Consider the following 11298-nt stretch of genomic DNA (forward strand, 5'->3'; position numbering starts at 1 on the left):
CTTAGCACCAACACTGTGAGCAGGTGAAAACTGCTAGCTTCCACCCAAAGAAAAGCTTGAAGTTAGCCTTCTTTTCATTTAAAATGTCCCTACTAAGAAAACTACAGCAACTGCTTTGTACGTCAAAAAGTAGCCCTATGCTATGTAGCTTGCTATTTGCTCATTAACTACAAGAGACTTCAGTATTTAAAAGTACATGTTATAACTTTGATAACTTGGAAGGCAACTTTGCCTTAAGTATTGGTGATAGGCTAGGCTAAGCATGTTTGGAACAATCACTGCAAAAAAAAGAAAGAAAACCTACTGATTAATTTACATGTTATTACTAACCAGTCCTGCTGATTGGCAGGAAGTTGCTCAAAGCTAACTAGCCATAACAGGAGCGAGTTAATTAGAAGAGCCTGCTTTAGACTGGCTCAGTAATACTGTAGATATGAAGTGGCTGACCTACGAAAGGCTTTGAGTCTTCTACACGTCTTGTAAGCTAAGTAATGAATGACTACATTTCTGTTGCATTTAGCATCAAGTTAGCGCTTCTGTCTTGGAAAAGCTTTAAAAAAATCTCTTGATTACCCTAATTAACCTGATTACTGTGTGCATTACTTTGCACGTACAGTTAAGGACTTTTGAATGCTCAGTTTGTAACACAAGAACGAACATGTAACTATGATTTTTGGTATGAAGACACCACATACACTTCAATGGCAAAGAACAACAACCAGTACAAATTTTACCCCAGTGTGAAGTACAGTGAGGGGGGGGGGGGGGGGGGGGGGGTAAAACTGCTCAGCAGAGGGCAGCATCAGCTCTTTTTGTGTGGCAACTATTTTATTTACCTAGATGGTATTGCTTTTGTTGCTGTGGAGTAGCTGTGTGTGTGTGTGTGTGTGTGTGTGTGTGTGTGTGTGTGTGTGTGTGTGTGTGTGTGTGTGTGTGTGTGTTTTATGTATGTATTAACCTTTATTTTTTATTTTTTCCCCAGATCTCCAAGTAAAAATTTGCAAGAAAATCAATAACTCAGGTGTCCAAGACATGGTGTCCTGGACAGCAAACAGGAATAAAGACTGCTCCAACTCACCAGACTAGTCCTAATTAGTTTTCCTCCTCAACACTCTTAATCAATTAACATATAACAGACAGAAAAAATAGGTTACTGTGGCTGGAAGTGTGTGCTGTTTGCACTAAAAATAGGATGAGACATTGTGAATTTGTGTCAGTAAGACAGTCATAGAGGAGAACCGCAGTTTGGGCTTTATTCAGCACCGTGGGAATTATCATGGTTCTACTACTCAAATACATGAAACAGAGCAATCCAGCATTGTCGGAGTGGACTGTGCCATGCAGGGGTCCACTGGGGGATTTTTGATGGACTGATTTACTGAACATTAGATTTCATATAAAGGCACCCACACACTTACAAGAGGCTGTAAGGCGGATTCCAATTAACAGATATTTCCATTTCTCAAGTTCAAGCAGGGAAAACTTAAGTGAAAATATCACCCTGTGATTGGTTAGCAAATCATAAAACATGACCCATACGATATATTGTGTTGCTTAGCCTTTTAAACATCGCCTCTGTGTGTGAAACAGAAAAAATGAAAGATGTGGTACATCTGGACCCACAGACCACAAAACTCGCGTGGCTGTACGTACAGAGAAAATCGCGCTTTATCTGATTCATGCCATTAAAATGAAGATTTTACATTTGAATAAAAATGTTATAAAATAGTCTGCGGGCTCGCATGAAGGGTCCACTGTATGTTCTATAGAGGGTGACGTGCTTAATGTATAATTCAACAGGATTATCTGCAAACAAACAGTGGCAGATGTGGATATATTATTTAAGATCAAGTCACTTGCTATTAAGCATGTGTCCATTTTCCACAGCTCCCCTCTCTCTCCTCCAGTGTGTGTGTGTGTGCGTGTTAGTCCAAACATATCTGATCTATCGATCACATCAGCATCGGCATCACGCTCTCGGATTCAGACACTTAAATGTTCCATCATGGGCTCAGACTGCAAAGACACAAATTTCACTTTCACCTTCACTTCGCGTCTGACCCTGTCAGTTACATTCTACACAGTCTACAACAGCGCAGATCAATCAAGGTTTCCCAGTAAAGTTACCAAAAAAAGGTTAATTTTAAAACTACATAAGAGCGCTCAGACTTTTCAGTCTAGCGTTAAAAACAACACTGGAGTAACTTTAAAAGCATCCTCATCTGCTTTTCATCTGACAAACTGAACGCCGATCCCTTTCTCTCTGCCTCGTGGAAAAAAACTATCATCACCAAAACTACAAGCAAAATTAGACGGAAGCGGCATTTTTCACTTTCAGAGTTTCATCCACAGCATTCAAACGTTGGCACTATGCATACCCTGGATGTGGCCACATGTTTCTCACATTTAAGCCATTTAAGTTCAAAATCATAGCGGTGGATTTCACGGAGCGATAGCGTCATGCTTCTGCTTTTAAATGGTTAATAAGATGCTTTAATGAAGCCGAAAGTGTGGTTAAAGGGAATGAAAGGGATCATTGGTATGACTAGAGGGTTTTTACGCATTTTTGGGGGGATACTGCTATTAGTGCGTAAAGCTCCGTGCTTATTCCCCCCACCCGCGCCTGTTTTCCATGCGTGTGCGTGTTTTCTCCTGTCAGCGAACCTCGCCGTGCTCCATGTGGGCAGAGAAAAAAAGACGCAACTACACGGGGCTTTCGCTGGCGCTCATGAGCGCTCCGCTGGTGCAAAACACTACAGGCACACGCGGAAAACAGCAACCCAGCGCACGCATCCCAGTTTCTAAGCCCGTCAGTTTCCCGGAAAAGACGAGAAAAACGCATCGTCTCTGACCTGCTGCCAGTTCTCCTCCAGGGAAGGCATCGCAGAGAAATAACCAGTGTCGTGGACGAGTTGGAGTTCCTGGAAAATACTGTAATTCGCCAACACATCCATGCTCGAAAAAAAAGAAAAAAAAGAAGAAGTCAGTAAAGAAGTCCAGAATCCAAACGATAGAAACGCACTTCTTCGTTCTTCTCCTCACACTTGACAGATTAAAGAAACAAATTTTAGAAAACAAAAACCCCCAAAAACAAAACAAAAATGTAAAAAAAAGCCCAAATCTGGTGCGGATGAGCGCACCTGAACACTTTGATGAAAAAAAGAAAAACAAAAAGCTGAGAGGGAAAGAAGAGTTGATAATTTGATCTCTGTCAGTGCTATCCCGTCTCCTCTCCGCTCGCTCTGTCACGCCTCTCTCCTCAGTCCTGGCTTGGGGGGTGCCAGATCTATTTCCGCATTGCCAGATTGCCAATCGGTCTCAGTACAAGCTGCCAGGTTGCCAGGTTTGCTCCTCCAGCAGCAGACTGGACCCCGCTGCAATTCCAAGCGACCGGTGCGAGAGGGGAGGGGAGCAGAGGAGGAGCCACCTGTCAGTCAATTTCATGCGTGACCTTATAAGGTAAATAGGGTTGATGATGTCACTGGCGTCCAATTAAGGAGGCGAGGAGAAAGAGTGAGAGGGGCGGAGCGTTCAGGGGATTCAGAGTCGCTATTGGCTGGAGCGGGCTGTCATTCCGGCTGTAGATGGAAGTGAGGGGTGAGTTATTTTTAGAGGCCTATATAAAAGCGCCAGCATTCCACTCTCAGTTATTACAGACTGCACAAGCAGCGAGGAGAGAAACGAGAGAAGCCACCGCCGCTGCGAGGAAACAGTGACAAAATAATGTAAGCCGCCCTATGAAACTGCAGAAAGAAGTGGAAGTAGCATGAGCAATGGGATGAGGTGTGAAAATAAAAATGTGTGTGTTTGTTCTTTTCTTTGGTGGTGTTACAGCTTCACCGCAGAGAAGCTTCCATGTGGTTTTCACGTGGCGACGTCTACACAGAGAGCACTGATGCAGAGGGGAGAGCTCAGCGCCATCCACCCACCTGATCAGTTTACATGTTGTTGTTTTTTTAGTTAAAATAAAGCTACATTTTACACTTTTTTTCACACAATAAATATAACCTTCACAGTTTAACACCCACTTCTTCAAAAATAAATTTGCCTGCACTCTACAGTTCAGTTTCCCTTCCTAAGATATTTTCTTGATTGAGTGATTACAGGAGAATATGCAGCTTTTGAAGCACGTGGTGCATCCATACCTCCTCTATAAGTCTCACCTGTGCAACATCAGGTCCTGAACATAAGACTGGATGAGACTCCATAAAACCATTATGCAAACCTCTTCACCCAGCTGCAGCCATTGCTTGCTTTAAATATTATTCAGTATGCAGTATTCTGATTGGCTTCAGGTGAACCTGAGGCCACTCCTCCACCAAATTGTTCTAGTTGGGTCTGAATAGTGCAAATTATATGTAAATAACTTCTGAAACAATATGCTGGAGCAAGCAGTACCCTGTGGAGATAGATTTAGAGAAATCAAACCAAATTTGATAAATAAAATAGAGACTTATTTAAAATAAACGTAATATTCATAAAAATGAGCCGTGAAGGCTCTGAAAGCATCATTTTGTTAATATTAGGGCTTAGAGAGAAAAAAAAACATAATCAAATATAAATAGCTTTTTACTGTTTCTGTGTCTAATGTTCATTGTGATCTATTTGATACGACTAACTTTTTTTTTTTTATTACTATTGAAAACTGAAGTAACTGTCTGTCTTCAGGCTTCAGGATCCGACAGACGGGATCCGCTTGACTTGTTATAGGCTTTTAAAGGATCAGATGGCAGAAATAACTTCCACGCTCTGAAAGTGTTTGATGGGGAGCACCGTTTTATAAAACCTCTGTGGGCAGTTTTTCTCACAGGATGATTGGATCTTTTGTCACATCCTTCCTCTCTTCTCTGCTTAATTTCTTTCTTTGTTTTTCCATCACTTACCTCCCGTCAGTTCCTCTGCTTCTCTCCCACTTTCCTTCTTCTCTAGCTACTGTGACAAATGAGAGTAACTGCTGGCAGTGGCGGATCTAGAAAATTTGGTGTAAAGGAGGGCCAAGATGTCTAGGGAGGGTGGCATATACCACTTCAGAGAAGTATGTAAAAATCTCTCCATATGTAAATGGAGGCAAAATAAAATATCCACAAAAACACTTTTATAACAAATAAACAATTCGTTTTCACAAGTATTTTAACTTGTAAAGAGGGGGCTTTACTGGAGGGGCAGTTGCCCCCCCCCCCCCCCCGCTCCCCTTTTGCCCCCCCTTGCCCCCCTGACTGCATGTAAATGTGACAGATTGATAATCAGCCTTAATAAATAACGCTGAGGTCACTAAAGTTCAGAAATTTGACACATGGATGGAAAGATTGGCTATGATAAAGAAGGAGTCATGAATGATCTGAAACTGACAGGCAGTGTGCTGAAACAAGAACATCATGCAGAATTACTTGAACGTGTTCATCTAAGTCGTGGTAGGACAGAATAGTGCAAAATCAAAATCCCAGTAGAGCAGGTTATTTTCCACTAAATCGATTTCATGCTCATCCCACAGCTAAATGAGTGAAGGGCCAGATCAAATGTTCCTGAAATAAGCTTAGATTGCTTCCACCTGTTCTCTTATGTAACAGCCACATAGTGAGGATTTACGTGGCGTCCAGTTAACACTTGCCTTGTGCGCTTGTGCGTCTTCTTGCTCTGTCCCCGCTTCTTCTCCGCGTGTCTCATCTCTGGAGACCTGCGGCTCGTCTCGGAGGAATATGAGGGCCAGATGGCTTCTAGATCAGCTGTTTCAGGACACTTTCCCCATTGATTTTCACAGCTCTGTCTGCCACTGAAGGAAGAGAGGAAAGAGGAAGGAGCAGGAGTCAGAGAGCAGGGGTCTGGGGGTGGAGGAGTATGGATCAATATTCTACTGACCCTCTATAAGATGCCCTCAGAAGATTTGCATACAATTAAACAACAGAATAAAAGAATCATTATCATGTTTACTTTGAATAACTTCCACTCAATGCTCCTTTCACCCCATCTGCTGCCTGTACTGTTACCATTAAAGTTACAGCTGTACTTTGCTTTCTTCTTCTGTTGTTGTAAAAAAGATGGAGAACAACAGAAAACAGGAAAATAAAAGAAATGGAAAATGATAAGAATAAAAAATGAAAAGAAAAGAAAAAAGAGATTTTTTTTCATTTAGTGGTGAGATGAATCTAAGTGGTTACATGTTTTCAGATTCTTGCTAAAATTACCAAGCTCCATAAGAGGAGAAAACAAAGGGAAAAACAGAGAGAAAGTGTGTGTGTGTGTGTGCGCGTGTGTGTGTGTGGGCTGCATTTTTGCCTACACACGGCTACACAGGATCTGGGCATTGCTTCCTAGATCCTCACACACTCAGTGTTGTAATCTTATTATTGTGTTGTGTTGTTTTGGAAAAAATGTTGCAATGAGAGGGGAAGGAGAAAAAAAGGATTGTTTCACTGAACTGGAATTTCATGCTTTCAAGGATGACATTTATAATCCTTACCAGACTTAAATGATTAAAAAATACAGAACTACAAAACTATCAGAGGAAATGAACCTTCTATTGCTAAGTAAGTGTAAAAAAAATGAAACATTTTAAGGTTTTGCATTAGACATTTATGTTCACTCATATTCATTTTATACCTTTAGAAACTCAGAAAAGCCTCCATGCTGGCAGTTACTTGTGTTTTCACTGGTAAATGTCAGGAGAACCGTCATTGTCCAAAGTTTCTTGTTCTAAAATGTATCGCACAGGAAAGGACTTTTCCTGTCATTCAACTTCTCACTACTGGGAGGATTCTTTTTGGTTTAGGCTACAGTGCCATCTGGGTAGAGCGTGCAGGAGGCAGGACACGCGCTGAACACTTTGTAGTTGTAAATTCAGTAGACTGGTACCTGCACTAATGTCACAATGGTGCAAATCAACTTTTGTGCTCACACACACCACCGCTGTCAGGTAAGCTCTGAAAACTCAGAGTGCATCTGTAAAAAAGAAGAAGCAGAAATAATCAAGATGTCGGGGAAGAAGGTAAAAATTTGATCCAGGGTTTTGATTGGTGCCTGCTGCACGATCTGCACTGAGGCAACAAGAACCTTTTAATTTTCTTTATTGACATTTCATCAGTCATCCAAGAGTCTACTGCTGGCTGGCATAAAGCCCCATGCTTTCAGAAGGTATATTTACATGTCTAACACTGTGGTGAGAGGGCCAAAGTGTAGTTTACTTTGCATAGTGAAATCTATAAGCTGCAAAAAAAAAAAAGGAAAGTCTAAGAAAGATCTAAGAAAAAGAACTGTAGATTTACACAAGTTAGGAAGGCCTCTGGAAGCTGTTTCTAAACAACTCTATGATCATTAGTTCAACATACTTGACAGTTTGAGTCTGGAAGAACCCAAACTGTCACACTCAAGTGACAGGAAATTGGTTAGGATGCTCAGGCACAATCCAGAAACCACCAAGCCTCAAGCCTGCCATCAATTGGAAACTGCTGGAACACCACCATCATTCACCACTGTAAAAGTAAGTTTTATATTTGTATAGGGTGGCTGTAGCCCAGGTTGCTCTGCAATGCATTCATAGGAGTATAAATGTGTGAGAATGTTTGATAGAAAGCAGTTACACATTTAAAAACAGTGCCTGTATGAATAGGTGTGAATGGGTGAAGGGGCATGTTGTTCAAAGTGCTTTGGGTGCTCAGGTAGAGTAGAAAAATGCAAGAATCAGTCCATTTACCATTTATGTCACCATGAATGAAGAGAGCACAGCCCAAGAAAGAAGACTCTGCTTCAAAATCAATACTTTCCAGAAAAGTTTTATTGTCAGACAAAGATTGGCCACATTGAGAAGAAGTATCTTTGGAAGGATAAAGGTAAGGGTGTCAAACGTAAGGACCCTGTCAAATCCTTGTCACTGTCGAGAACAGCTGCCAAGCATGGTGGTGGCAGCATCACGTTCTGGGGCTGTTCTGCTACCAGCAGAACTGGACCACTGCTCAAAGCAAATAGGATAATAAAGAAGGCTCCCTCCAAATACTTCAACATCACCTCAAACTAGCATCGAACCAAATATTAGTGGAGGTGTTACATTAGAGCCTGCATGTATAATTGTCACGGTCTGGCTGGCAGACCGTGGGGATGTGGGGAAAGGAGGACCCAAAACGCAGACTCTGCGATGCAAACAGTGCTCTTTATTTACAGTGAAAAGGCTGTAAATACAATAACTCCCCGTTGCTCCCTCGAACCCCGTTTGCGTGCTTCCCTCCGATATCTGTGCTCGTGCTCCCCGCTGTTGTGTTTCCGCACCCCCGTGCGTGCTGCCTCTCCAGACCACTCCTCCTCCTGTAGGGAAACCAGAGACGCAGCCGTCAACACTAACCCTCGGTGGGCATATACGCACAGCACAGACCTACGCTAACACACACTGACTTGGTAAGATAACTCAATGATCCCGCGTCGGTGGGAGCTCCAAGACTCTCCTAAGTAGCTCCCCCGACGAGTCCTGATCAGCGGCAGGTGTGTGGCTTCGGGTGTGGCCAGTGCCTCCGCAGGGCCACACCCCTCAGGCCTGCAGGTGGCCGAGCTCCATCCTTCAGGCACACCCGCAGACATACACACCCATACCTCGCCTAAACATATGAGTGGGACACAGACTAACACAGCACAGAGAAACACACATATGTACACGCACAGAGAAGGGGAAACGACACCAAAAATACATAATAATAATACACAGGTCCATGACTGCCCAGGGATCCTGGGTCGCCCAGTCCCAGGACCCTGACAGTACCCCCCCTCTAAGGGGACCCAAAAACACAAACCAAAAACAGCACAACCAACCCAGGGCGGGCGGCGGGAGGTCCAGGACGGAGGGCAGAACCAAAACAAGCAAAAACCCCCAAAGAAAACAACCCCCCCAAGGTCACAGTCCCAGAGTCCGACCGCGCATCCCGCAGCGGAGCAACAAAAAGAAAAAATGCCACAAAACAGTCTCAGGCGGCCCATCAACATAACAAAAGAGTTCAGGGGGCCTACCTCGAGTCCAATGGTGGCGACATTGCAGCTCCGGCGGGCAGCCACGGGTCCGGCAACAGCAGAAAAACGGTTCTGGGGGCCTGCCACTGCTCCAGTGGCGGCGGCACTGCGGCTCCTCCGGCGGCCTGCCCGGGTCCGACGGCGGCGGCGCTGCTCCCCAGGCGGCCTGCCACGGGTCCGGTGGCGGCGCTGCTCCTCCGGTGAGCAACAGCGAGGTGTGGCCCACGGTTCATGACGCGCTGGTCGCTGACGTGGATGCAGAGGAAGTGGATGGCGTGGAGGCCGCGCCAGACGTGGAGGTCCCTCCGGTTCGCTGACCTCCGGCTCCGGCTGAGCGGGCCCCTCCTCGGCTGCTGGCAGCGAGAGCCCCTCCTCGGCTGCTGGCAGCGAGAGCTCCCTCGGCTCGCCGAGCTCCTCCTCGGCTGGCAGCGCCGGTTGTTCCTTCCGCTCGCCGAGCTCCTCTGCTGGTGGTTCGCTGAGCTGCTCCTGCTCGCTGAGCTGCTCCTGCTCGCTGAGCTGCTCCCGCCCGCTGAGCTGCTCCCGCCCGCTGAGCTCCGGCTCCGGCAGATCGAGCTCCTCCCGCTCGCTGGGCTCCTGCTCCGCCACGCTGAGCCGCTCCTCCGGCTCGCCGGGCTCCTGCTCCGGCTCGCAGGGCTCCACAGCTGGCGGTGCGGGCTCCTCCCGCTCTCCGAGCACCCTGAGCACCTCCGGCTGCGCTACAGCTACTGACGGTCGATCTGGAGGTGAAGATGGTGATGCGGTGTCTGCAGGTGGGGAAGGTGAAGGTAGAGTAGGTGATGCAGATGGCGAAGCCGAGAGTGCTGCGGTCGCTGCAGTCTGATGGGACTCTGGTGGAGAAGTAGCTGCAGAGGGAGAAGGTGATGATGGTGCGGCAGCTGCTCCCGGTGGACTGGACAGCGATGCAGGGACAGACGGGTGAAATGATGGCAGAGGTGGTCCAGCAGGCATATCGACCTCCAACTGAGGATGAAGGTGAGAGGCTGACCGGACTGAAGACTCAGTCACCAGCTGGGCAGCAGACTCCGTTACTAGCTGGGCAGCGGACTGAGTTGAGGGTGATATGGCTATTATGAAGGGTGGAGAGGATGAGAATGTTACAGCTGGCTCAACAAATTCCAGGGGTCCAGAGGCAACTGAGGCCTCCAGTTCGGCCTCTGGGGAAGCCCTGGGGAGAACCTCTGTCTCCATATGGCCAGACTGAGCCAAAAAGTCATCTGGGTCTGTATGCTGTGAACTCCCTAGCTCCCAGCTCACAGTCTCAGAGTGAACATCTTCTGAGTTTTTGGAGGTAAAGCAAACAGTTTCTGACCCCACCGACTCTGAGCTAACTACCTCAGGGCTGTCTATGCAAAATTCTGCCCCAGTATTAGCACTCAGGCCACCTTCGTCCGTCGGTGGTCCAAAAATCCCCACTGGGAGTTCAGTTACACCTCTTACAGTCTCTCCATTGTTAATTGCCGTAGTGGCTATAGTCTCTATGTCCATGTTCACAGGAAGGGAATTTACGACACCGGCAGAGTCCATTTTACTCACTGTGGCGTCCAGAGCCGCTGGTCCTGAGCCTTCGACCAGCACAGGAGTGAGTGTAGAGGTGACTGAACGCTGCTTGCGAGGACGCCTTCTCCTCCATGAAGGCGGGGCCGGGTGTACGGAAACAGTCCTCTGCTGTTCATCTGTGTTTTGATTTTCAATGACAGGATTAATAGAAACAAATGAGTCGGGTTTACTCACTGCGGTGATGAGCGCTGTTGGTCCGTTGCCAGCTGACCGGGCTGAAACCGCAGGAGTGGGTTGAGGCGTAACGGGATGATGGTAGAGAGTGCGGCATGCCTTCCGTAACGGCGGATCAAACGATTGTGCCGCGAGCATCAACGGGAAAGCCCTCCGCCGACGCGTGAAAAGCCAAGCGGCTAGAGTCTCTAGGAGAGCAGCCGAACTGTCCATGCTCGGACCACCCAAGCCAAATAGTTCAAAACTCGAGCTCTCCCTTAAACTAGCGACCAGGTGCCTAAGTTTGTTAATGTCCAGAATGTTCGTGGTGAAGGTAGTGGATGAGAGATAATTGTCAAAGAACACTACCTGTATATGTCTCTTGTGTGGGTCTACAGCCTGGATTACGCTCCGGCAGTAATCCCATAGCTGCGTGAGCGATCTCTCCTCCGTGGCAACTCCTGAGTTTGCTGGGTCCATGGTGGTTGGCGGGATCATTCTGTCACGGTCTGGCTGGCAGACCGTGGGGATGTGGGGAAAGGAGGACCCAAAACGCAGACTCTGCGATGCAAACAGTGCTCT

At 46.5% G+C, this 11298-nt stretch overlaps 1 protein-coding gene and 1 pseudogene across 1 annotated transcript in view; both read right to left on the reverse strand.

Annotated features, from left to right (window-relative positions):
• Nucleotides 1–2961, reverse strand: part of klf7b (Kruppel like factor 7b) — a 72572-nt gene extending 69611 nt beyond the window's left edge. Inside the window, exon 1 of the mRNA XM_085435125.1 lies at nt 2853–2961. Coding sequence (XP_085291251.1) covers nt 2853–2954 — 102 coding nt within the window. The 5' untranslated portion in view covers nt 2955–2961. The remainder of the gene's footprint in view (nt 1–2852) is intronic.
• Nucleotides 2962–9214: 6253 nt separating this feature from the next.
• LOC146690205 (uncharacterized) lies at nt 9215–10950 on the reverse strand (annotated as a pseudogene).
• Between the last annotated feature and the right edge of the window lie 348 nt (nt 10951–11298).

Source organism: Copadichromis virginalis, linkage group LG16 (genome assembly GCF_057382275.1).
Source record: "Copadichromis virginalis isolate Kocher_CV1m ecotype Utaka linkage group LG16, C_Virginalis_male_GT1.1, whole genome shotgun sequence".
NCBI lineage: Eukaryota > Metazoa > Chordata > Actinopteri > Cichliformes > Cichlidae > Copadichromis > Copadichromis virginalis.